The sequence below is a fragment of the Echiichthys vipera genome (assembly GCF_963691815.1).
Source record: "Echiichthys vipera genome assembly, chromosome: 8".
Taxonomy (NCBI): domain Eukaryota; kingdom Metazoa; phylum Chordata; class Actinopteri; order Perciformes; family Trachinidae; genus Echiichthys; species Echiichthys vipera.
The window spans coordinates 665,442-692,941 of NC_139833.1; the positions used below are offsets into that span (position 1 = coordinate 665,442).

A 27,500-nucleotide genomic window follows, 5' to 3' on the forward strand; every position below is an offset into this window, starting at 1 on the left:
AACAGGGGTCAGAACACTACAGACACACACAACAGGGGTCAGAACACAACAGACACACACAACAGGGGTCAGAACACAACACACACACACAACAGGGGTCAGAACACTACAGACACACACAACAGGGGTCAGAACACAACACACACACACAACAGGGGTCAGAACACAACAGACACACACAACAGGGGTCAGAACACAACAGACACACACAACAGGGGTCAGAACACAACACACACACACAACAGACACACAACAGGGGTCAGAACACAACACACACACACAAAAGACACACAACAGGGGTCAGAACACAACAAACACACACACAACAGACACACAACAGGGGTCAGAACACAACAAACACACACACAACAGACACACAACAGGGGTCAGAACACAACAGGGGTCAGAACACAACAGACACACACAACAGACACACAACAGGGGTCAGAACACAACACACACACACAACAGGGGTCAGAACACAACAGACACACAACACACACACACACAACAGGGGTCAGAACACAACAGACACACAACAGGGGTCAGAACACAACAGACACACACAACAGACACACAACAGGGGTCAGAACACAACAGACACACACTACAGACACACAACAGGGGTCAGAACACAACACACACACAACAGACACACACACACACACACACACACACACACACACACACACACACACACACACACACACACACACACACACACACACACACACACACACACACACACACACACACACACACACACACACACACACACACACACACACACACACACACACACACCGTCTCTTGTTGGTTTCTTCACTCTGAGTTCTTTGGGAAATCGTTTCCAGTCTGAAACAAAATTTATATCAAATTAAAACATTAATAATAATAAAATAACAAACATCACATGATGCATAATAATAACAATGATGATGTTTATTAATAATAATAACAACAATAATAACAATAATAATAATAATAACAACAGTGTGACCTGGGGTCCAGTGGGTCAGTGCGTCCGTCTGCTCGCTGCTGTGATATTTATCAGAGTATCTCTCCACATCTGCAAACAGGAAACACCCTTTCACAATAAAACCAACACATCTGCAAACAGGAAACACCCTTTCACAATAAAACCAACACATCTGCAAACAGGAAACACCCTTTCACAATAAAACCAACACATCTGCAAACAGGAGACACCCTTTCACAATAAAACCAACACATCTGCAAACAGGAAACACCCTTTCACAATAAAACCAACACATCTGCAAACAGGAAACACCCTTTCACAATAAAACCGACACATCTGCAAACAGGAAACACCCTTTCACAATAAAACCGACACATCTGCAAACAGGAAACACCCTTTCACAATAAAACCAACACATCTGCAAACAGGAAACACCCTTTCACAATAAAACCAACACATCTGCAAACAGGAAACGACCTTTCACAAGAAAACCGACACATCTGCAAACAGGAAACACCCTTTCACAATAAAACCAACACATCTGAGAGAGTGTGTGTCACCTGTGTGTGTACCTGTGTGTGTGTGTACCTGTGTGTGTGTGTGTCTGTGTGTCACCTGTGTGTGTACCTGTGTCTGTGTGTGTACCTGTGTGTGTCTCTGTGTGTGTACCTGTGTACCTGTGTGTGTGTGTGTGTGTACCTGTGTGTGTGTGTGTGTACCTGTGTGTGTCTGTGTGTGTGTGTACCTGTGTGTGTGCGTGTCTCGTGTGTGTGTGTGTGTGTGTCACCTGTGTGTGTGTGTGTGTGTGTGTCTCGTGTGTGTGTGTGTGTGTCTGTGTGTGTACCTGTGTGTGTGTGTACCTGTGTGTGTGTGTACCTGTGTGTGTGTGTCACCTGTGTGTGTGTGTGTGTACCTGTGTGTGTGTGTGTGTGAGTGTGCCTGTGTGTGTACCTGTGTGTGTGTGTGTGTACCCGTGTGTGTGTGTGTACCCGTGTGTGTGTGTGTGTACCTGTGTGTGTGTACCTGTGTGTGTGTACCCGTGTGTGTGTGTGTACCCGTGTGTGTGTGTACCTGTGTGTGTGTGTGTGTGTGTGTGTGTGTGTGTACCTGTGTGTGTGTGTGTGTACCTGTGTGTGTACCTGTGTGTGTGTACCTGTGTGTGTGTGTGTGTACCTGTGTGTGTGTGTGTGTGTGTGTGTGTACCTGTGTGTGTGTGTGTGTACCTGTGTGTGTGTGTGTGTGTGTGTGTGTACCTGTGTGTGTGTGTGTGTACCTGTGTGTGTACCCGTGTGTGTGTGTGTGTGTGTGTGTGTACCTGTGTGTGTGTGTGTGTGTGTGTGTGTACCTGTGTGTGTGTGTGTGTACCTGTGTGTGTACCCGTGTGTGTGTGTGTGTGTGTGTGTGTACCTGTGTGTGCAGCAGCAGGCTGGATGTAACAGGGGAAAGTCTTCATGGATCCTCTGAACTCTTGTTTGAGCGCCAACAGATACTCGACCTGCTCACCTGCTGCCAGGGGGAGGGGCTTCTGCTCCATCACCTGGGGGGGGGGGGGGGCGACACACACACACACACACACACACACACACACACACACACACACACACAGGTACACACACACACACGCACACAGGTTAGGGTTATTATAATAGTAATACTATTATGTGTTTGTGTCTTTGCGTGTGTGTGTGTGTGACGTGTGTGTGTGTGTGTGTGTGTGTGTGTGTGTGTGTGTGTGTGTGTGTGTGTGTGTCTCACAGGAAACAGAGGTGTGGGTTATTGTGTGTGTGTGTCTGTGTCTCTGTGTGTGTGTGTGTGTGTGTGCGTGTGTGTGTGTGTGTCTCACAGGAAACAGAGGTGTGGGTTGTTGTGTGTGTGTGTCTGTGTGTGTGTCTGTGTGTGTGTGTGTGTGTGTGTCTCTGTGTGTGTGACTCTGTGTGTGTGTGTGTGTGTGTGACTGTGTGTGTGTGACTGTGTGTGTGTGTGTGTGTGTGTGTGTGTGTGTGACTGTGTGTGTGTGTGTGTGTGTGTGTGTGTGTGTGTGTGTGTGTGTGATTGTGTGTGTGTGTGTGTGTGTGTGTGTCTCACAGGAAACAGAGGTGTGGGTTGTTGTGTGTGTCTGTGTGTGTGTCTGTGTGTGTGTGTGTGTGTGTGTCTCTGTGTGTGTGTGTGTGTCTGTGTGTGTGTGTGTGTGTGTGACTGTGTGTGTGTGTGTGTGTGTCTCACAGGAAACAGAGGTGTGGGTTGTTGTGTGTGACTGTGTGTGTGTGTGTGTGTGTGTGTGACTGTGTGTGTGTGTGTGTGTGTGTGTGTGTGTGTGTGTGACTGTGTGTGTGTGTGTGTGACTGTGTGTGTGTGTGTGTGTGTGTGTGTGTGTGTGTGTGTGTGTGTCTCACAGGAAACAGAGGTGTGGGTTGTTGTGTTGTTGGGGGTAAAGTGTCTCCTCTGTTGATGCCGATCGCCTCCACACTGAAGCTCATCATCCTGCGACCACGACCCCCGCCTCGGCCCGCCATCACACCGGACCAGACCGGACCGGACCAGACCAGACCAGACCAGACCAGACCAGACCAGACCAGACCAGAGGGGACCGGACCAGACCAGACCAGACCAGACCAGACCAGATCAGACCAGACCAGAGGGGACCGGACCAGACCAGACCAGACCAGAGGGGACCGGACCAGACCAGACCAGAGGGGACCGGACCAGACCAGAGGGTTCCGGACTCAGTTGACGCTGACACTCAGCCGCCGGCGAGGGATGATGACATCACTCATCTGTTCAGAGACCAGGGCGTTTATTAAAAATGATAAAAACTTTATTATTTTAATACGAACAGAAAAGCGTCTGTATCGGTCTATATCTGTGTTTTCATCTGTATCGGTCTATATCTGTGTTTTTATCTGTATCGGTCTATATCTGTGTTTTCATCTGTATCGGTCTATATCTGTGTGTTTATCTGTATCGGTCTATATCTGTGTGTTTATCTGTATCGGTCTATATCTGTGTGTTTATCTGTATCGGTCTATATCTGTGTTTTTATCTGTATCGGTCTATATCTGTGTTTTTATCTGTATCGGTCTATATCTGTGTGTTTATCTGTATCGGCCTATATCTGTGTGTTTATCTGTATCGGCCTATATCTGTGTTTAATGTCTAAATATTTTTTTACCAACGGAAAACAACAAAGAATTTCATTTCCGGTTTAAAGTTTCCACATGTGAACTAAACACACGTTATTAACGATAACACCGTTATTAACGTTAACACCGTTATTAACGTTAACACCGTTATAAATGTTATTAACATTAATAAAGTTAATAACATTAATAACTTTAATAACTTTATTAAACATGAATGAGCAGTGAAAGCAGTGAAACTCACCTTTAACTCTTTAAATTCACAGATTAAATCCGCGCCATCGTCTTTGTTTACATCCAACACGCCGCCATTTTCCTCTTCTTCTTCTGCTGCTTCTTCTTCTTCTTCTTCGTGTGTGTTTGGGCGGGCAGCACGCGCCCCCTGCTGGCCGTCGGGTGAACTACAGGCCGAGTTCCTTCAGTCCCAGGGACCAGGGCGGTTCCCGGCTCCATGGGTGCCGGGGGCCAGGGCGGGTCCCGGCTCCATGGGTGCCGGGGGCCAGGGCGGGTCCCGGCTCCATGGGTGCCGGGGGCCAGGGCGGGTCCCGGCTCCATGGGTGCCGGGGGCCAGGGCGGGTCCCAGGACTGAAGGAGCCTGGATGTCGGTATCTCCTTCTTTTGCCAAACGACTTTCATCAGAGTTAGTTTCTCTAAATCATGATTCGATGAATGAGGGGTTGGAGCTGTTAGTTAAAGTTAGAGTCGTTAGTTAAAATTATTAGTTAAAGTTAAAGTTAGAGTCGTTAGTTAAAGTTAAAGTCAGGGTTGTTGGTTAAAGTTAGTTAAAGTTAGGGTTGTTGGTTAAAGTTAAAGTTAGGGTTGTTAGTTAAAGTTAAAGTCAGGGTTGTTGGTTAAAGTTAAAGTCAGGGTTGTTAGTTAAAGTTAAAGTTAGGGTTGTTGGTTAAAGTTAGTTAAAGTTAGGGTTGTTGGTTAAAGTTAGTTAAAGTTAGGGTTGTTAGTTAAAGTTAAAGTCAGGGTTGTTAGTTAAAGTTAAAGTTAGAGTTGTTAGTTAAAGTTAAAGATAGGGTTGTTAGTTAAAGAGCATGCAGGATTATTTCCAGGGTTAAGGTTTAAACAAATGATGACTTCGTTTCTCAGAATCATGATTTAATGAATGAGTGTTTGGAGTTATTTAAAATCAGGATTGTGAAAACTAAGCTGATTTAATGACTTGGTGTTTGGAGTTAAAGCAAAATAAGGAACGCTTCACGAATTTGCGTGTCATCCTTGCGCAGGGGCCATGCTAATCTTCTCTGTATCGTTCCAATTTTAGTATATGTGCTAGCGAACTAACACGAGAGCATCCTGGGCCTGAGGGGTATTTAAAGGGCTCTGCTCCTCCCTGATCTCACTCACGGTTTCACATCACGCGTTTAAAACAGAGGTTTAAAAACAGGAGAGCACCGGGGCTCAGAGGTCCGGGGGTCTGAGGTGGACTCTGTCCGTGAACGGGCTCATCCGGACTCTGCCGGACTTACTGTGACCCGGTTTAAGGTTCTGGAGCCGAAAGGCCTGATGGGAAATATGCGTAATGAGCCGTTACGTCAGAGAGCCAGGATTGGCGCGCTAAAGGAGGAAGAACAAAAGCTCGTGTTCCGGCTTCATGTGTGTGTGTGAAAGGGTCCGTCCCGGCACAAAGAGAGCTTTTATGTTTTTATGAGAATTCACAACAAGAAACACAAAAACACGGAAGAAGGAAAACTGCGCGAGACGAGAGGAAACAGCCGAGAGACGAGTCAAGATGGAGGTTCCGTGTCTGTTTAAACAACAACGCCAGACTCCATTAATAAAACCTGATATTTCACATGTTTTCGCTTTATCAGACTTAAATCTCACCTCATGAACATGATTAAGAGTTAGTATTAATTCAGAGTGTGTTACCGAGTGTTCGGCTCATAAACAACACAGATATAAACTCTTATTTTAATGATATTGTAACTTTTATCTCCGTTATTACGCTGTTAGTCCCGTGGAGTCTGAGCCTTAAATCAGTCACACACACACTGGAGTCTGGTGCATGTTCCTCAGCTGCAGTGGCACAAACTCTCCAGCAGGTGTCAGCCTGGGACCAGTGTGAGGAGAGTATTTAATATTTACATATAGATGGAGATAATAAAATAATATTTATGACCTCAATTTTAATTCATGTGCACGTGAATTAAAATTGTTCCTGTAAAAAAGTGTTTTAGATTTTATGGCCGAACTTTCATGTTTTATCAAAGTGACGACAAAGTTCCTTTAACTTGAGAACTAAAAATAAATATGGAACAATGAATAGTCACACACACACACACACGAGAGATGTCAGTGACCGGTACCCGGAGCAGTTGGGTGCTCGGTGCCTTGCTCAACAGCACCTCGGCAGTACCCAGGAGATGAACTGGCACCTCTCCAGCCACCAGTCCATGCTCCAGTCATGGTCCACACAGGGACTTGAACCAGCGACCCTCCAGTCCCCAGCGAAGTCACCTTTGGACTGAGCTGCTGCCGCCCCGTCAGTGCAGCCGTGGGATGAGACGCACACAGGACACAGTGACTCCTGCGGTTCTGGGAGCTTTAGCTTTATTTCATGAACACACACTGAAAATGCGACAGTGGGCACGAGTTTAACACCCTTCACTCGGCGCCGCGTGGATCCTCCCGACACATTTCACTTTATCTTCTTCTTCTTCTTCTTCACACAGAAGCGTTAAATCACGTCCTCCTGACTGGAACATGTCAGCGGCCCATGCGCAGAACAAAACACCGACCATGATGCACTGGGGGCAGTAAATGCTGCCCCCTAGTGACCACGTTTGAGCACCGACTGTGGCCAAACTCAACCGCCTTCACAGCTTTAACAGAGTTTAACAGAAGTGGCCCTTTCAAAATAAAACAACAAATAAACTTTACATGTTCCATGTTTTCACTAACTCCTGTGGAAACTCAGACACGCCTGCTCTCACCACCTGCTGACATCAGTCTGAGCCGATCTGGGACCCGTTCACCTGTGATCCACTCATGTTGACCTCCAGCATCAAACATCCAAAGGGAGGGCGTCACAATCCACCTCCACCTCAGATGGTAAATGGACTTGTACTTGTTAACAGCCTTCTAGTCTTCTGAGCTTTCACAGTGTTTGTCACATTCACACTGATGCGGTGGACATCTACAGACCATCTAATGTGACCATTCACACACATTCACACACCCATGCACAGCACAGGGAGCAATTCAGGGTTCAGCGTCTTGCCCAAGGACACTTCAACATGTGGACCAGGGGGAGGTGGGGATCGAACCACCAATCTCTCGAATGGAGGACGACCCACTCTACCACTGAGTCACAGTTGTCCTGTGTGACTCCACACATGAACAATCCAATACTGACCGGAAGTCCTCACTGATCTCAGCTTGAGCACCAGTCAGTGCATCAAACATCCACACTTCGCCCCTTTAATGTGCACAAAACAAGAGATCCACTTGTCCACAGGGTCATTCAACCCTTGAGCAACACGGCAACAATGGCATCAAACAGCAGCCACAGCACCCGTGTGCATCCAACATGCAACAGCACCCAGCATCACCTGCACCCAGGCATCAACTTATGTATACATAAGTAACATACATACATATATAATATATATACATATATATATATACACATATATATTATATATATATATACACATGTATATATATATATATGTTTATATACATACATGTATGTATATGTGTTTATAACAGTACTGAGGAGCTGAGTCAACAGACCGTGGGCTGCGCTTCCGTCACCATCTGAAGTGTCTGAGTCTCCATTGTTTGAAGAGCATCGATCCAGCGGAGCATCAACTGGTGTCGGACATGACGCCGGACTTCTGTTGACTTTGTATCGTGACGTCACTGCAGTGTGTGTGTGTGTGTGTGTGTGTGTGTGTGTGTGTTTAAGTTTAAGTTTAAGGATGAACCTGCAGCAGTTCACTTTAGACGGAAACACATGAGCAGCTGCCTCTGCACGCTCTGCAGCAACACACACACACACACACACACACACACACACACACACACACACACACACACACACACAGCCTTGACTCCGCCCCCACATAGACACACCTCCAGACACACATCACCTCCTAGTGACAACAAATCCATGCTGCTACAATTATGATTATTATTATTGTTATTAACTCAACTCATCTCCAGCCTCTGATCCTGGATCAGGTCTCAGGGGCAGCAGCTCCAGCCTCTGATCCTGGATCAGGTCTCAGGGGCAGCAGCTCCAGCCTCTGGTCCTGGATCAGGTCTCAGGGGCAGCAGCTCCAGCCTCTGATCCTGGATCAGGTCTCAGGGGCAGCAGCTCCAGCCTCTGGTCCTGGATCAGGTCTCAGGGGCAGCAGCTCCAGCCTCTGGTCCTGGATCAGGTCTCAGGGGCAGCAGCTCCAGCCTCTGATCCTGGATCAGGTCTCAGGGGCAGCAGCTCCAGCCTCTGATCCTGGATCAGGTCTCAGGGGCAGCAGCTCCAGCAGGGACCCCAAACTTCCCTGTCCCGGGCCACATTAACCAGCTCTAACTGGGGGATCCTGAGGCGTTCGGGACCCGTGTTCCCCGTTGGGTTTATGAGCTGCGTATAAACCTGGAGCGGTCCTGAACGGGGCGGGGGAAGACCACGAGGACCCGGACCCAGATACAGACAAGGACACAGAGTCTGATACTGAACAATTATTAAAAAACAGAGTTCAACACGGAGGAGACGAGGAACAGACGACGAGTCCGGGACCTGGACCAGGGACCGGGATCTCAGGAGACCCGTTAATGAGAACAACGGTCCGGCTTCTTATACTCAGGGAGGGGGTCAGCAGGACCGGGTACAGCCGGGGGGGACCACGCCGGACCTGCTCCGGGCAACCACACAAAAGGAAGAGGGAAGAGACCGACAGGACCGGGATCCCGACAGGACCTGGATCCAGACAGGACCGGGATCCCGACAGGACCTGGATCCAGACAGGACCGGGATCCTGACAGGACCGGGATCCCGACAGGACCTGGATCCAGACAGGACCGGGATCCTGACAGGACCTGGATCCAGACAGGACCGGGATCCCGATAGGACCTGGATCCCGACAGGACCTGGATCCTGACAGGACCTGGATCCTGACAGGACCTGGATCCCGAGGATCCCCGTGTGAGGAGGTTTTGGACCCTGTTCTGGTTCTTGAGGTTCCCACAGATCCAGTGGAGCTGACGGGTCCCCGTCTGCTGGAGTGTTGACAGAAGAGCCGCGCCCTGATTGGCGTTCCCTTTGACAACAAACGCACACCTGAGTCACCTGTCGGCATAGCCCCGCCCCTTCCCCAGTAGCACTTCCACTTTTCACTGACCTGCGTCACGTTGTTCACAGGTTTCCACGGAGACGATGGCGTCACGTCACCATGTGGGCGGAGCTGAGGCGGTTCACCTGTGAACAAAGGTAAACGTCCCCAAACTGAAGCAGCTGCACCTGTTCCACTTCCTGTTTGTTCCACTTCCTGTTTGTTCCACTTCCTGTTCTGTCTCTGAACTTCCTGTTGTTGGTTACGGTCCGTGTCGACACTTCCCCTGGATCAGGTCTCAGAGGACCAGCTCCAGCCTCTGATCCTGGATCAGGTCTCAGGGGCAGCAGCTCCAGCCTCTGGTCCTGGATCAGGTCTCAGGGGCAGCAGCTCCAGTCTCTGATCCTGGATCAGGTCTCAGGGGCAGCAGCTCCATCCTCTGATCCTGGATCAGGTCTCAGGGGCAGCAGCTCCAGCCTCTGATCCTGGATCAGGTCTCAGGGGCAGCAGCTCCAGCCTCTGATCCTGGATCAGGTCTCGGGGGCAGCAGCTCCAGTCTCTGATCCTGGATCAGGTCTCAGGGGCAGCAGCTCCAGCCTCTGATCCTGGATCAGGTCTCAGGGGCAGCAGCTCCAGCCTCTGATCCTGGATCAGGTCTCAGGGGCAGCAGCTCCAGCAGGGACCTCAAACTTCCCTTTCCCGGGCCACATTAACCAGCTCTAACTGGGGGATCCTGAGGCGTTCCCAGGCCAGTGTGGGGATCTAATCTCTCCACCTGGTCCTGGGTCTTCCCCGAGGCCTCCTCCCAGCTGGACGTGCCTGGAACACCTCCCTAGGGAGGCGCCCAGGGTTCATCCAGACCAGATGATCCTGAACCACCTCAACTGGCTCCTTTCAACACAAAGGAGCAGCGGCTCTACTCCGAGTTCCTCACGGATGCTGAACTTCTCCCCCTCTCTCTAAGGGAGACTCCAGACCCCCTCCTGAGGAAACACACTTCACACGCTTGGACCTGGACCTGGTTCTTTGGGTCCTGACCTGGACCTGGTTCTTTGGGTCCTGACCTGGACCTGGTTCTTTGGGTCCTGACCTGGACCTGGTTCTGTGGGTCCTGACCTGGACCTGGTTCTTTTGGGTCCTGACCTGGACCTGGTTCTTTGGGTCCTGACCTGGACCTGGTTCTGTGGGTCCTGACCTGGACCTGGTTCTTTTGGGTCCTGACCTGGACCTGGTTCTTTGGGTCCTGACCTGGACCTGGTTCTTTGGGTCCTGACCTGGACCTGGTTCTTTGGGTCCTGACCCAGCTTTCAGGACCACAGGTGAGGGTAGGAACCAGGACTGAGGGTAGATCCAGAGCTTTGTCTTCCTCAGCTCTGAGTTTTTCAAATGTGTGAAATTAATTTTAAAGATTAAAATAAATCTGAATGAATTAAAACATTTTTCTCACCATTTTGTTTTTATTTTACATTTATTTTTATTTTATTAATTTATTTCTTGTGTTTATTTTATATTTAATTTTTATTTATTTTTTCTGTATTATTTTGTTTATAAATTTTTTAAATAATTAAAAAGATTAAAAATCAAAGTATTTACATTTAAAATAAATGAATAAATAATAATTATAATTAAATAATAATTATAAATAAATATTAATTATAATTATTAATAAATAATAATTATAATTAAATATTAATTAAAGTTGAAACAGACGAAGTGATTAAAAACATTTTTAATACAAAAATAAAAATCACATCATTTTCGTCACAACAGCAACGAGTCGCTTTGATTTCATCATAATAATAAAAATAAGACAAATAATTATTTATAAATGTTAAAAATGTTCTAATATTAAAATCACAAAAGTGTAAAAACTAAGAAATAAAAGCTTAAAAACAGGAAAATGTTGTTTTTTAATATTACATTTGTTACTTTTGTATTTTAATAAAAAATCATTTATTTATATTTAAATATTTATAAAATATGGAAATTTAATAAAAGTTAAAATATCGTTTCAGTCATTTACGATTTTACATCAAAGTGTTTTCTGATAAATCTGCAGCCGGGGAATCGAACGTGTGACGCGTCGCTCCAGCGCGCACACACACACACACACACACACACAGACACGCACACACGCACACACGCGCACACACACACTCACACACACAGACACACACACACACACACACACACACACACACACACACTCACACACACACACACACACTCACACACACACACACACACACACACACACACACACACACACACACACTCACACACACACTCTCACACACACTCTCACACTCACACTCACACACACACACACACACACACACACACACACACACACACACACACACACACACTCACACACTCACACACACTCACACACACACACACACACACACACACAGCCGCAGGATTGGACGGTGGCCGTTTTGGGGGCGGGGCTTAGTGAAGGGTCACATGTTCGTTCAAATCAAAAACAAATAAAAAACATAAAGAAGTGCGTTGGTCGACGGCGTCCCCGTCTCTAGTGGTCGACCGTGTGCGTCCCCGTCTCTTATTGGTCGACAGCGTCCCCGTCTCTAGTGGTCGACCGTGTGCGTCCCCGTCTCTTATTGGTCGACAGCGTCCCCGTCTCTAGTGGTCGACCGTGTGCGTCCCGTCTCTTATTGGTCGACAGCGTCCCCGTCTCTTATTGGCGTCGACCGTGTGCGTCCCCGTCTCTAGTGGTTGACCGTGTGCGTCCCCGTCTCTAGTGGTTGACCGTGTACGTCCCCGTCTCTAGTGGTTGACCGTGTACGTCCCCGTCTCTAGTGGTTGACCGTGTGCGTCCCCGTCTCTAGTGGTTGACCGTGTGCGTCCCCGTCTCTTAGTGGTTGACCGTGTGCGTCCCCGTCTCTAGTGGTTGACCGTGTGCGTCCCCGTCTCTAGTGGTTGACCGTGTTCGTCCCCGTCTCTTATTGGTTGACCGTGTGCGTCCCCGTCTCTTAGTGGTCGACGGCGTCCCCGTCTCTTAGTGGTTGACCGTGTGCGTCCCCGTCTCTTATTGGTTGACCGTGTGCGTCCCCGTCTCTAGTGGTTGACCGTGTGCGTCCCCGTCTCTAGTGGTTGACCGTGTGCGTCCCGTCTCTTATTGGTTGACCGTGTGCGTCCCCGTCTCTAGTGGTTGACGTGTGCGTCCCCGTCTCTAGTGGTCGACCGTGTACGTCCCCGTCTCTTATTGGTCGACGGCGTCCCCGTCTCTTAGTGGTCGACGGCGTCCCCGTCTCTTAGTGGTTGACCGTGTGCGTCCCCGTCTCTTATTGGTTGACCGTGTGCGTCCCCGTCTCTAGTGGTTGACGTGTGCGTCCCCGTCTCTAGTGGTCGACCGTGTACGTCCCCGTCTCTTATTGGTCGACGGCGTCCCCGTCTCTTAGTGGTTGACCGTGTACGTCCCCGTCTCTTAGTGGTTGACCGTGTGCGTCCCGTCTCTAGTGGTTGACCGTGTACGTCCCCGTCTCTTATTGGTTGACCGTGTGCGTCCCCGTCTCTAGTGGTCGACCGTGTACGTCCCCGTCTCTTATTGGTTGACCGTGTGCGTCCCCGTCTCTAGTGGTCGATCGTGTACGTCCCCGTCTCTAGTGGTTGACCGTGTGCGTCCCCGTCTCTAGTGGTTGACCGTGTACGTCCCCGTCTCTTATTGGTCGACAGCGTCCCCGTCTCTAGTGGTCGACCGTGTACGTCCCCGTCTCTTATTGGTCGACAGCGTCCCCGTCTCTAGTGGTTGACCGTGTGCGTCCCTGTCTCTAGTGGTTGACCGTGTGCGTCCCCGTCTCTAGTGGTCGACCGTGTGCGTCCCCGTCTCTAGTGGTTGACCGTGTGCGTCCCCGTCTCTTATTGGTTGACCGTGTGCGTCCCCGTCTCTAGTGGTTGACCGTGTACGTCCCCGTCTCTTATTGGTCGACAGCGTCCCCGTCTCTAGTGGTTGACCGTGTGCGTCCCCGTCTCTTATTGGTCGACAGCGTCCCCGTCTCTAGTGGTTGACCGTGTGCGTCCCCGTCTCTTATTGGTCGACAGCGTCCCCGTCTCTAGTGGTTGACCGTGTGCGTCCCCGTCTCTAGTGGTTGACCGTGTGCGTCCCCGTCTCTAGTGGTTGACCGTGTACGTCCCCGTCTCTAGTGGTTGACCGTGTACGTCCCCGTCCTCGTCTTCACAGGTTTCTCCAGGTCGTCCTGAAACACACATATATAAATATATATAAAAATATGCACAATGATAAAAAAACAAGGCATCTTTATCTGTTCAGCACTTTTCATACACAGTCAGACTCAAAGTGTTTCACAGCAACATGAATGAATTCAAAGCATCACAGAGACAAAGGGAATAAAAACACAGACAATCATAAAAACAGTGCAGAGATTCAGCAGAAAGCTACAGTGAACATAAAGTTGTAAAAGTGTTCAGAGAGGGTGAAAGGAGGTTTATTCCAGCTGTTTGTTGCATAACGACTGAAAGATGCTTCCCCTTGATTTGAGTTGAACAGACTCTGACAGACTCAGAGGATCTCAGTGATCCTGGAGCTGAGGCAGTGGGAGCAGATCAGTGCTGTACCTCGGCCCTGGACCGTGGAGTGATTCATACGTGAGCAGGAGGATTTTGAACGTACAGGAAGCCGGTGTCATGATTTCAGAGCTGGTGTAACGTGCTCACGTGTTCTGCTCTTTGTCAGAACTCGAGCAGCAGCGTTCTGAACAAGCTGCAGGAGACTGTTACAGTAGTCCGGCCTCCTGCTGATGAAGGCCTGGACACGTGTCTCTAAGGGCGCCCTCCCACTGTGCGTGCGTCCCGTACCCCGTGCTTTAGGGTCCTTGTCCCCCCCCTCCAGGCCCGTTTGTCATCAGAGCCGCCGTAGGCCTCGTGCTCGTAAACGTGCGCACGCTCGTGCTCGTACACGTGCGCACGTGCTTTACTAAAGCCCACCTCTCCCAAACGGGCCGTGGACGGACAGCGTGCTGCAGTTATGCGCGGAGCGGTTGAACTCACACTGGTCAAACGCACTAGACTTGGCCCGGTGCAGAAGGACAGTGTGAGTGCGCCCTGAGTCCTGAGCTGACATGAGCCCTCTCAGTCTCAGTCTCAGTCTTAGGTGGGACGATGTTGTGACTGATTTGATGTGACTGTGGAAATGTAAATCAGAATCCATAATAACCCCAAGATTCATGTTTTATAGTTCAGGGCAAATGTTTGTGCAGGAGATGAAAGAAGCTTTTATAAAATACTAAAATCACTAAAACAGAAGAACGAGTGGAAAAGAAGAAAAGACTCAATAAACAAGTTTCAAGTTCATGTGAGTGCTGTGAGACACGAGGACAGAAGACACCTCAGCACACACGTCCTGAGCATTGTGTGGGATGATAAAAGTCTAAGAGCGTGATCACACTATCCTTTTGGCCACGGCCAAAACCGGTTTTTCAGCTAAAGTCTAGAACCTTTAAGTAGTGTGAGTGCACCCGCTCCGCGCTCAATTGGGGCCAGCTGGGCCGCCACGGCCCGCTTGAAAGAGGTGGGCTTTAGCGGAGCCGTTTGCACATGTACGAGCACGAGCGTGCGCACGTGTACGAGCACGAGCACGAGCCCTACGGCAGTAGCGTAATGTCCGCCTGTTCGGACATTTAACAACAACAACAATGGCGGTGAAAGGTTCACGTTGGTGTGATGCGGAGGTGGAGTGTTTACTGCAGATTTGGTCGATGAAAAGATTCAAAAACAGTCGACAAGACGCACAAAAACTCTGAGGTCTACGGAAAGATCTGGAAACAAAGCCACGCATCGCCATGACGTCATCAATGCGTGTGACGTGTTACGGCTTGAAGGCGTATGGACAGCAAGAAGTATTGGCCGAGGCCCAGGTAGTGTGAGTACAAACGGGGCTGGGGTGCGGGGGGGAGAGGGAGGGGGGACAAGTACCCTAAAGTCCGGGTCTCGGTCCGGGAGGACAGTGTGAGCGCGCCCTAAGAGACGGATCTAAAGAGCTCCAGAGTCGAGCTTCGTGGACTGTGATGAAGGTTGATGAGTTCAGGTGCCGCTGATCGAAGCGTGTTCCTGTCGTGAGCGACGGCGTCAGAGAAACGTTCAGCTGACAAACCAACACGGACACAAATGTGTTTAATATTATTACTATTATTAATGCACGTTAGCAGCACAAAGAGGTGACGTGGCTGTTTTACTGTGAATGATTTTAATAAAACAATCAAAATTCAAATTCATCTGATATCAGATCGATGCTTCTTTAAACAGACGTAACAATGATTCTCCAACGTCACGTTAAAGTGTCACTCTGCTGTAAACTCCTCCTCCGATGCTCTGTGTGTGCACTTTAACCCTCAGTAACCATGGAGACGGTTTTTATTAAGGTAGAGATCCAGGAGAGATGCTAACAGCCGCACATGCTAACAGTGATTAGCTCGGGGCAGCACGGTGAAGGCATTCAAAGGTCTTTTTTAACCACTAATGCTGCTGAAAATAACAGCAAACCTCTGCAGCAGCATGAGAAGAGTCCACACACACACACACACACACACACACACACACACGCACACGCACACGCACACGCACACGCACACACACACACACACACACACACACACACACACACACACGTTGAGACATTTCGTCTCATTTTAACCACAAAACAAAGCGTCATCAGCGTAGTTAGTGAATACAAATCTGTTTTTAGTCGATTTGTATCAATTTTTACAGATTTTATATCAATTTGTACTTATTTTCTATCAGTTTTTACTCATTTTGTATCAATTTTAAATCATTTTGGGTTGATTTGAGTCATTGTGAGCCATATTTATTCCTCTCACATCCATTTTAACTCGTTTTGTAAGAATTTTTATTAATTTATGTAATTTTTAAATCATTTTGTGTCAATTTTTAGTCATTTTCTATCCATTTTGACTCATTCTGCATCATTTTAACCATAAACCAAAGCGTCATCAGCGTAGTTAGTGAAGCCAGAGTTTATTAAAGAGTGTTTTAAAGACTTACCTACTGGCCCCTGCACCAGCTCCTCTCATAGTAAAGTCCATTACAGTGGAAGGAGCCCATTGGTGCTTTGTTGTGTGTGTAGGGACTCTTCTCATGTGTGTGTGTGTGTGTGTGTGTGTGTGTAGGGACTCTTCTCATGCTGCTGCAGAGGTTTGCTGTTATTTTCAGCAGCATTAGTGGTTAAAAAAGACCTTTGAATGCCTTCACCGTGCTGCCCCGAGCTAACCCCTGTTAGCATGTGCGGCTGTTAGCATCTCTCCTGGATTATTGATGATGAGTGCGGAGGAAGGTGCGTTGGTCCTGATAACGTGTGTTTGTGTTGGTGACGTCATAAAAACGAGAGTGAACGAGTGAACGTGTGTAATCTGTGACTCAGCGCTGAGCGCCGCGTTCACTGACGCTCTTTAAATAAACACTTAAGAGTCACGCCCAACGCCGCTTTTGTCCGTTTCCATGTTGTCACGGCGACGATCCCATCACAGCGAGGTGTTCCCACTATTGTCCACGTCCCCTGAGTCAATGTTGACTAAATACAAACAACCGAGGAACAATACGCCGACACACACCCGGAGGAATCAAACACACGCCACCGCTCCACCGCGCCGCCACGAAGCCACGAAGCCACGAGAAACGAGATGTTTAGTCCAATGGGACATGAGTCTCTGTGAGGACATTAGCTCTGTAACGTGTCTCTGTGACGTGTCTGTAACGTGTCTCTGTCACGTGTCTCTGTGACGTGTGTCTGTGACGTGTCTCTGTAACGTGTCTCTGTGTCGTGTCTCTGTCACGTGTCTCTGTCACGTGTCTCTGTCACGTGTCTCTGTGACGTGTCTCTGTCACGTGCCTCTGTCACGTGTCTCTGTGACGTGTCTCTGTCACGTGTCTCTGTGTCGTGTCTCTGTAACGTGTCTCTGTGTCGTGTCTCTGTAACGTGTCTCTGTGTCGTGTCTCTGTCACGTGTCTCTGTCACGTGTCTCTGTCACGTGTCTCTGTGACGTGTCTCTGTCACGTGTCTCTGTGTCGTGTCTCTGTCACGTGTCCCTGTCACGTGTCCCTGTCACGTGTCTCTGTCACGTGCCTCTGTGTCGTGTCTCTGTGTCGTGTCTCTGTGACGTGTCACGTGTCTCTGTAACGTGTCTCTGTCACGTGTCTCTGTCACGTGTCTCTGTGTCGTGTCTCTGTGACGTGTCTCTGTGACGTGTCTCTGTGTCGTGTCTCTGTGTCGTGTCTCTGTGACGTGTCTCTGTTACGTGTCTCTGTCACGTGTCTCTGTAACGTGTCTCTGTAACGTGTCTCTGTCACGTGTCTCTGTCACGTGTCTCTGTGTCGTGTCTCTGTGACGTGTCTCTGTGACGTGTCTCTGTGTCGTGTCTCTGTAACGTGTCTCTGTCACGTGTCTCTGTGACGTGTCTCTGTGACGTGTCTCTGTAACGTGTCTCTGTGTCGTGTCTCTGTAACGTGTCTCTGTCACGTGTCTCTGTGTCGTGTCTCTGTAACGTGTCTCTGTGACGTGTCTCTGTCACGTGTCTCTGTGACGTGTCTCTGTGACGTGTCTCTGTAACGTGTCTCTGTGACGTGTCTCTGTCACGTGTCTCTGTGACGTGTCTCTGTGACGTGTCTCTGTAACGTGTCTCTGTCACGTGTCTCTGTGACGTGTCTCTGTCACGTGTCTCTGTGACGTGTCTCTGTAACGTGTCTCTGTGACGTGTCTCTGTCACGTGTCTCTGTGACGTGTCTCTGTGACGTGTCTCTGTAACCTGTCTCTGTGACGTGTCTCTGTAACGTGTCTCTGTGACGTGTCTCTGTGTCGTGTCTCTGTGTCGTGTCTCTGTGACGTGTCTCTGTCACGTGTCTCTGTCACGTGTCTCTGTCACGTGTCTCTGTGTCGTGTCTCTGTGACGTGTCTCTGTCACGTGTCTCTGTGTCGTGTCTCTGTCACGTGTCTCTGTCACGTGTCTCTGTAACGTGTCTCTGTGTCGTGTCTCTGTGACGTGTCTCTGTGACGTGTCTCTGTCACGTGTCTCTGTCACGTGTCTCTGTCACGTGTCTCTGTGACGTGTCTCTGTGACGTGTCTCTGTCACGTGTCTCTGTGACGTGTCTCTGTCACGTGTCTCTGTCACGTGTCTCTGTGACGTGTCTCTGTCACGTGTCTCTGTCACGTGTCTCTGTGACGTGTCTCTGTGACGTGTCTCTGTGACGTGTCTCTGTGTCGTGTCTCTGTCACGTGTCTCTGTGTCGTGTCTCTGTGTCGTGTCTCTGTGACGTGTCTCTGTGTCGTGTCTCTGTCACGTGTCTCTGTGACGTGTCTCTGTGTCGTGTCGCTGTAACGTGTCTCTGTCACGTGTCTCTGTGACGTGTCTCTGTGACGTGTCTCTGTCACGTGTCTCTGTGACGTGTCTCTGTCACGTGTCTCTGTATCGTGTCTCTGTAACGTGTCTGTCAAGTGTCTCTGTGACGTGTCTCTGTCACGTGTCTCTGTCACGTGTCTCTGTCACGTGTCTCTGTGTCGTGTCTCTGTGACGTGTCTCTGTCACGTGTCTCTGTCACGTGTCTCTGTCACGTGTCTCTGTGTCGTGTCTCTGTGACGTGTCTCTGTCACGTGTCTCTGTATCGTGTCTCTGTGACGTGTCTCTGTCACGTGTCTCTGTCACGTGTCTCTGTAACGTGTCTCTGTGTCGTGTCTCTGTGACGTGTCTCTGTCACGTGTCTCTGTGACGTGTCTCTGTGACGTGTCTCTGTGTCGTGTCTCTGTGACGTGTCTCATTATGGCGTGTCTCATTGTGGCGTTGGACTCACGTAGGGCTTCCTGTTGGGCCCGTCGAAGCGTCCGTGCGTGGTGTACAGTGGGATGTCGTCTCTGTGGTCGTAGGGACTGAAGTCGTGCTGGCGTCCCCTGAAGCAGCACCACCACACCAGCTGCAGAGGAGGGAGACACGCGTTAGCACCTGCTAACTGACTCACTCAGAGTTAGCACCCGCTAACTGACTCACTCAGAGTTAGCACCTGCTAACTTACTCACTCAGAGTTAGCACCTGCTAACTGACTCACTCAGAGTTAGCACCTGCTAACTTACTCACTCGGAGTTAGCACCTGCTAACTTACTTACTCGGAGTTAGCACCTGCTAACTTACTCACTCAGAGTTAGCACCAGCTAACTTACTCACTCGGAGTTAGCACCTGCTAACTTACTTACTCAGAGTTAGCACCTGCTAACTTACTCACTCGGAGTTAGCACCTGCTAACTTACTCACTCAGAGTTAGCACCTGCTAACTGACTCACTCAGAGTTAGCACCTGCTAACTTACTCACTCAGAGTTAGCACCTGCTAACGCGGGGAACAGCATTTTTGTTTCTGTCGTTCTATCAAGATCAATATGATCAAACACATGTTGACTTTAATATCTGTTGTTTTTTAGCATTAAAACTAGAGATGCTAACTCAGGGCGCCCTCCCACTGTGCCTCCGTCCCGTGCCCCGTGCTTTAGGGTCCTTGTCCAGGCCCGTTTGTACTCACACTACCTGGGCCTCGGAGAATGCTTCTTGCTGCCTATACGTCATCACGCCGTAACACGTCAGGCCTCGTGCTCGTACACGTGCACACGCTCGTGCTCGTACACGTGCGCACGCTCGTGCTCGTACACGTGCAAACGTGCTTTACTAAAGCCCACCTCTCCCAAACGGGCCGTGGACGGCAAGCGTGCCGCTCCTAGACGCGGTACGGTTGCACTCACACTGGTCAAAGGAACCAGACTTTAGCCGTGAGACGTGCTGGGGCACGGGACGGAGGCACAGTGGGAAGGCGCCCTTAGATGTTCTTCTCTGCACGCCATCTTTAACTTCATCATAATTAACTGTAATGAGACGAGTCCCAAGTTCACCCGTCAGGGTACCGCTCTTCAGTAAAGCCGTGTTCGCGTTGACGACAGAAAGAGCTACGTTCACAGAAACCCCCGCGCAGGTGACATGGACTCGACCTCAGACCCGGTTCTTGGTTCACACTCACCAGTCCGATGAGCAGCAGGAGCAGCAGCAGCAGAACCAGAGCCGCCAGGACCAGCAGAGCGATGCCCCATCCGGGTACGCCGCCACCACCACCGCTGCTGCTGGCCGCGGCCGCGGTGGTGCTCTGCGATGTGATCGTTTTATCCGGGGAAACTGCCGTCGTTCCATTCCTCGTGTCCGCGGTGTCATACGACGTCATCACCGTGGCTGTGGAGTTGATGTGAGTGGTGTTGCCGGGGGAAACCGTCGCGGCGTGCGTGGTGTTTGGAGATTTCGTTGTCGCGGTCGTGTTGCTGGTGGCGTCGGGACCGGTTGTGGTGGTCATGTCGGTTGCAGGTGACGCCAACACTTGGTCAGAGGAGGGACTGGTGTCTGTACCGGTGGAGGTGACGGAGGGACTGGTGTCTGTACTGGTGGAGGTGACGGAGGGACTGGTGTCTGTACCGGTGGAGGTGACGGAGGGACTGGTGTCTGTACCGGTGGAGGTGACGGAGGGACTGGTGTGTGTACCGGTGGAGGTGACGGAGGGACTGGTGTCTGTACCGGTGGAGGTGACGGAGGGACTGGTGTCTGTACCGGTGGAGGTGACGGAGGGACTGGTGTGTGTACCGGTGGAGGTGACGGAGGGACTGGTGTCTGTACCGGTGGAGGTGACGGAGGGACTGGTGTCTGCACCGGCGGAGGTGACGGAGGGTCCATGTGTGGTCGCTTGCACGGTTGAACTGGCGGAGCTGACGGTGGCGTGATCGGTCGTAGAAACATCCGGAGCGCTGGTGGGCGGTGGAAAGGTGGTTGTCATGGAAACAGTCGTGGTGGACGAAACTAGAGAACGAGAAGAAAAAGAAGAAGAGAAAATGTGAAAGGTGACAGAATCGATGAGTGATGAGGCGTGAAGAGGTGACGTGGGGACACGACTGATCCTCCTCTGAGCAGAAGTGGAAAACAGCAGATGGGGAAGTGAAGTTCATGCTCGATAACATTTCTGCTCCTTCCTCTTTTAGTTTGAAGTTCAACGAGAACTAGAACGGGAAGGTCGTCACAGGGTCGACAGTGACGTAGACTTTGGTGTCGGATCGGCTCCTTAAAGCTCAGTGACGTAGACTTTGGTGTCAGATCGGCTCCTTAAAGCTCAGTGACGTAGACTTTGGTGTCAGATCGGCTCCTTAAAGCTCAGTGACGTAGACTTTGGCGTCAGATCGGCTCCTTAAAGCTCAGTGACGTAGACTTTGGGGTCAGATCGGCTCCTTAAAGCTCGGTGACGTAGACTTTGGGGTCAGATCAGCTCCTTAAAGCTCAGTGACGTAGACTTTGGCGTCAGATCGGCTCCTTAAAGCTCAGTGACGTAGACTTTGGGGTCAGATCGGCTCCTTAAAGCTCAGTGACGTAGACTTTGGGGTCAGATCGGCTCCTTAAAGCTCGGTGACGTAGACTTTGGGGTCAGATCGGCTCCTTAAAGCTCAGTGACGTAGACTTTGGGGTCAGATCGGCTCCTTAAAGCTCAGTGACGTAGACTTTGGTGTCAGATCGGCTCCTTAAAGCTCAGTGACGTAGACTTTGGTGTCAGATCGGCTCCTTAAAGCTCGGTGACGTAGACTTTGGTGTCAGATCGTCTCCTTAAAGCTCAGTGACGTAGACTTTGGTGTGTGATCGTCTCCTTAAAGCTCAGTGACGTAGACTTTGGGGTCAGATCGGCTCCTTAAAGCTCAGTGACGTAGACTTTGGTGTCAGATCGGCTCCTTAAAGCTCAGTGACGTAGACTTTGGGGTCAGATCGGCTCCTTAAAGCTCAGTGACGTAGACTTTGGTGTCAGATCGGCTCCTTAAACACAGAATTCAACTTTCCCAAAACGCTTCTTTTCATCTGAACGCATCAGAAACGTCACGCTTTCTTTATTCAGACTTAATCTGAGTTTGAACTTAATCTGAGTTTGAACTTAATCTGAGTTTGAACTTAATCTGAGTTTGAACTTAATCTGAGTTTGAACTTAATCTGAGTTTGAACTTAATCTGAGTTTGTGCAGCAGAAGTGAACTGAACGACTGAAGCACGACGTCGGACACTTCCTGTCCTCCTCCCCAGGTGTGTCCCTGCTCCAGTGTCTGACCTGAGTTCTCTGATCTCTGCAGACTGGAAGCTTCTCTTCCATGTTACATTAAAAACAAACGTTTAGTGTGAAGCACAGAAACTTTCCTCACCTGTGACGCTGAGAGCGACGCACAGAGCGACGCACAGAGCGACGCACGGAGCGAAGCACGGAGCAAGCGGCGTCCTCATCTCTGCAGGACAAAGGCGTCAGTGTGAGCGGCTGCAGGAGTCTGGTCCCATCCAGAGAAAGAGCCCTTTATACGGCTGCCTCACCTGTGCACAGGTGGAGCGGGGGAGGGACGGGGGAGGAGAGGGGGAGGAGCGGGGGTGGAGCAGGGGAGGAGCCAGGGGAGGAGCGGGGGGAGAGGAGGGGAGGGGGAGGGGAGGAGCAGAGGGAGGAGCAGGGGGAGGAGCAGGAGAGGGGAGGGGAGGAGCAGAGGAGGAGCAGAGGAGGAGCGGGGGAGGGGAGGGGAGGAGCGGGGGGAGGGGAGGGGAGGGGAGGGAAGCAGGGGAGGAGCAGAGGAGGAGCAGGGGAGGAGCAGGACCACAGCTCCACCCTGTTGACCACAGCTCCACTCTGAGGACCACAGCTCCACTCTGTGGCCCACAGCTCCACTCTGAGGACCACAGCTCCACCCTGAGGACCACAGCTCCACCCTGAGGACCACAGCTCCACCCTGAGGACCACAGCTCCACCCTGAGGACCACAGCTCCACCCTGAGGACCACAGCTCCACCCTGAGGACCATAGCTCCACTCCCTGTTCTACGTGTTGTGACGTGTTTTGGACGTGTTCTGGCGTGTTTTGACGTGTCCTGGCGTGTTCTGACGTGTCCTGGCGTGTTTTTGACGTGTTGTGACGTGTCCTGGCGTGTCCTGACGTGTTGTGGCGTGTTGTGACGTGTTCTGATGTGTTCTGGCGTGTTCTGACGTGTTCTGGCGTGTCCTGGCGTGTTGTGGCGTGTTGTGACGTGTTGTGGCGTGTTCTGGCGTGTTGTGGCGTGTTGTGACGTGTTGTGGCGTGTCCTGGCGTGTTCTGACGTGTTCTGACGTGTTGTGGCGTGTCCTGGCGTGTTCTGACGTGTTCTGGCGTGTTCTGGCGTGTTCTGACGTGTTTCGGCGTGTTCTGACGTGTCCTGGCGTGTTCTGGCGTGTTGTGGCGTGTTCTGACTTGTCCTGGCGTGTTCTGGCATGTTCTGGCGTGTCCTGACGTGTCCTGGCGTGTTCTGGCGTTCTGACGTGTTTTGACGTGTTCTGACGTGTTCTGACGTGTTGTGACGTGTTCTGGCGTGTCCTGGCGTGTCGTGGCGTGTTCTGGCGTGTCCTGGCGTGTTCTGACGTGTTCTGGCGTGTTCTGACGTGTTCTGGCGTGTTCTGACGTGTTCTGGCGTGTTTTGGACGTGTTCTGGCGTGTTCTGGCGTGTTGTGGCGTGTCCTGGCGTGTTGTGGCGTGTTGTGACGTGTCCTGGCGTGTTGTGGCGTGTTCTGGCGTGTTCTGGCGTGTCCTGACGTGTTGTGGCGTGTTGTGGCGTGTTCTGGCGTGTTCTGACGTGTTCTGGCGTGTCCTGACGTGTTGTGGCGTGTTGTGGCGTGTTCTGGCGTGTTCTGGTGTGTCCTGGCGTGTTGTGACGTGTTCTGGCGTGTTTTGGACGTGTAAGAACAAAAACAGACGCCGACAGCCGAGAAACTTCAAAACTGATTTTTATTGATTTGGAAAAAGTTGATTTTTCAGATCGAACTGAATCTGGAGCAGGAAACTGTGATGTCACAGGAGGACGGGTGATGTCATCAGCTGTAGGCGTCTTTCTCCGTCTGTGATTGGCTGGATGGTGCGGCCACTGGGAGGTCAAGGGTCAACCCAGGCTCCGCCCCCGACTCACCTGGAGAAGAACACACAGGTGAGTTTCATCTAATCTCATAATAATCTGAGTCATGTAAAGTGTCGTGGTTGGTTCTGACCGCTCGGGCGCCGCAGCCGGGGCGCCAGGTGGCTCCAGAACGAGCACGAGCTCTGACTCAGACCGCGATGATGGCGGAGGGCGGGGCTTAGCTCCAGGTAGGTGGGCGGGGCTTCAGAGGACAGCACCTGCTGCCAGCGGGGCAGAGCTGACTCCGCCCACGCTGGAGACGCGTTCGGGTTCCTGAGGAAAGAGTCGGGAAAAATGAATTCACGAGTCATCGACGTCCCGTTAACGATGACGCTGAGTGTGTGTTAATCTGAGTGTGTGTGTTAATCTGAGTGTGTGTTAATGTGAGTGTGTGTTAATCTGAGTGTGTGTTAATGTGAGTGTGTGTGTTAATCTGAGTGTGTGTTAATCTGAGTGTGTGTTAATCTGAGCGTGTGTTAATCTGAGTGTGTGTTAATCTGAGAGTGTGTTAATCTGAGCGTGTGTTAATCTGAGTGTGTGTGTTAATCTGAGTGTGTGTTAATCTGAGTGTGTGTTAATCTGAGTGTGTGTGTTAATCTGAGCGTGTGTTAATCTGAGTGTGTGTGTTAATCTGAGAGTGTGTTAATCTGAGCGTGTGTTAATCTGAGTGTGTGTGTTAATCTGAGCGTGTGTTAATCTGAGTGTGTGTGTTAATCTGAGAGTGTGTTAATCTGAGCGTGTGTTAATCTGAGTGTGTGTGTTAATCTGAGTGTGTGTTAATCTGAGTGTGTGTTAATCTGACGAGTGTGTGTTAATCTGAGTGTGTGTTAATCTGAGTCTGTGTTAATCTGAGTGTGTGTTAATCTGACAAGTGTGTGTTAATCTGAGTGTGTTAATCTGGAGAGTGTGTTAATCTGAGTGTGTGTTAATCTGAGTGTGTGTTAATCTGAGTGTGTTAATCTGAGTGTGTGTTAATCTGACTGTGTGTTAATCTGAGTGTGTGTTAATCTGAGTGTGTTAATCTGGAGAGTGTGTTAATCTGAGTGTGTGTGTTAATCTGAGTGTGTGTTAATCTGAGTGTGTGTTAATCTGAGAGTGTGTTTTCTGAGTGTGTGTTAATCTGAGTGTGTGTTAATCTGAGTGTGTGTTAATCTGAGTGTGTGTTAATCTGAGTGTGTTAATCTGAGTGTGTGTTGATCTGAGTGGTTGTTAATCTGAGAGTGTGTTAATCTGAGTGTGTGTTAATCTGAGAGTGTGTTAATCTGACAAATTGGTGTTAATCTGAGTGTGTGTTAATGTGAGTGTGTGTTAATCTGAGTGTGTGTTTTCTGAGAGTGTGTTAATCTGAGTGTGTGTTTTCTGAGTGTGTGTTAATCTGAGTGTGTGTTAATCTGAGTGTGTGTTAATCTGAGTGTGTGTTAATCTGAGTGTGTTAATCTGAGTGTGTGTTAATCTGAGTGTGTGTTAATGTGAGTGTGTGGTAATCTGACGAGTGTGTGTTAATCTGAGTGAGTGTTGATCTGACGAGTGTGTTAATCTGAGTGTGTGTTAATCTGAGTGTGTGTTAATCTGAGTGTGTGTTAATCTGAGTGTGTGTTAATCTGACCCGGTCCTGATGAAGCTGGACACGTAGCTCATCACGGCGAGAGAGAGGCGTCGGTCAGAGGAGGTGAAACGCTGCGAGCTGATTGGCTGATGCGGCGTCCCGAACACAAACTGAACGTCCAGAGGAACAGACACGTCGGCCCTGCACACAGGAAACACTCACGGGTCATGCTAACATTAGCAAGGGGGCTAGCTAGCAGCCGTTAGCATCAGCGTATCGGCGGGCACCTGCTGTGAGAGCCGGCGGGGGCGGGCTGGTGGTACAGGAAGACGTTAGCGCCGCTGTTAGCCCAGAGGCTAGCCATCTGCAGACTGGGGCAGACGATGAACAGGTCCCTGAAACACACACACACACACACACACACACACAACAGCGTCATTTCCTCCTCAGTGATGCTAACCGCTAACACTCAGTGCTACCTTTGTGCGCTGATGGATTCTTTCAGTTCTAAGGTTAAAATGACGTCATCAACAGGTTCGTAGGACGTCACTTTAACAGCAGAGATTATGAAAAGTTCCTTCTTATTAAGGAATGGAATGATGCGGAGCTGCTACGTCTGAACATCTCCCCGTAAGAACCTTTAAAATAACTTTATAATAATAATAATATATAATGATGAAGCTGCGGTCTTGGCCAGAACCATCACGCCCCTCCCCCTCTCGTGCACGCAGTGTGTCTTCAGCATCGATCCACTGGACGGAGGACACGCTACACACGGAGGTTTATGATGTGATTAAAAGTGCAGATTATAAGCAGCTAGGCTCTACACAAGCTAGCCTATGGATACGTTACTAGTTTTAGCGTTAGCACTAGAAGCTACTGTTCATTGTTTACTTATTTGCTTATTTGAGTTCGTCCACACGATGGAAAACAAGCTCGACTCCTAAATGTGTGCGTCCACAGAAACCAGGTGCAGCGACTCCAGACGCTGTAGTACCCATGCCAGGCCTGGAGGTGGCGCTGTAACTGCCACAGAAACACACCAACACCAGAGAAGAAGAGACGGGGAGACGCTGTGGAGAATCCTTCACTCTGCAGTTAGTGTCCTCACTGAGCAGAGGGGGCTGCTGGGAGCCCCTTCACTCTGCAGTTAGTGTCCTCACTGAGCAGAGGGGGCTGCTGGGAGCCCCTTCACTCTGCAGTTAGTGTCCTCACTGAGCAGAGGGGGCTGCTGGGAGCCCCTCACTCTGCAGTTAGTGTCCTCACTGAGCAGAGGGGGCTGCTGGGAGCCCCTTCACTCTGCAGTTAGTGTCCTCACTGAGCAGAGGGTGCTGCTGGGAGCCCCTTCACTCTGCAGTTAGTGTCCTCACTGAGCAGAGGGGGCTGCTGGGAGCCCCTTCACTCTGCAGTTAGTGTCCTCACTGAGCAGAGGGGGCTGCTGGGAGCCCCTTCGCTCTGCAGTTAGTGTCCTCACTGAGCAGAGGGGGCTGCTGGGAGCCCCTTCGCTCTGCAGTTAGTGTCCTCACTGAGCAGAGGGGGCTGCTGGGAGCCCCTTCAC

At 50.2% G+C, this 27,500-nt stretch overlaps 2 protein-coding genes across 4 annotated transcripts in view; both read right to left on the reverse strand.

Moving 5' to 3' along the window:
* polr3glb (RNA polymerase III subunit GL b) overlaps window positions 1–4,435 on the reverse strand; it is a 6,760-nt gene extending 2,325 nt beyond the window's left edge. The window contains exons 1-5 of one of the 3 annotated variants that reach the window (XM_083918008.1): window positions 4,361–4,435; window positions 3,373–3,753; window positions 2,387–2,516; window positions 1,001–1,069; window positions 805–855 (exon numbers count right to left, since the gene is read on the reverse strand). In XM_083918008.1, coding sequence (XP_083774134.1) covers window positions 805–855; window positions 1,001–1,069; window positions 2,387–2,516; window positions 3,373–3,492 — 370 coding nt within the window. In that variant the 5' untranslated portion in view covers window positions 3,493–3,753; window positions 4,361–4,435. Of the gene's footprint in view, window positions 1–804; window positions 856–1,000; window positions 1,070–2,386; window positions 2,517–2,734; window positions 2,747–2,822; window positions 2,843–3,372; window positions 3,754–4,360 lie in introns of those variants that run through there. The other 2 variants (XM_083918010.1, XM_083918009.1) reach the window with 2 other exon arrangements.
* Window positions 4,436–24,316: 19,881 nt separating this feature from the next.
* tg (thyroglobulin) overlaps window positions 24,317–27,500 on the reverse strand; it is a gene marked incomplete at both ends in the record, with an annotated part of 28,685 nt that continues 25,501 nt past the window's right edge. Inside the window, 4 exon segments of the mRNA XM_083917719.1 lie at window positions 24,317–24,408; window positions 24,488–24,669; window positions 26,003–26,143; window positions 26,230–26,337. Of these exon segments, the coding sequence (XP_083773845.1) occupies window positions 24,317–24,408; window positions 24,488–24,669; window positions 26,003–26,143; window positions 26,230–26,337 (523 nt within the window).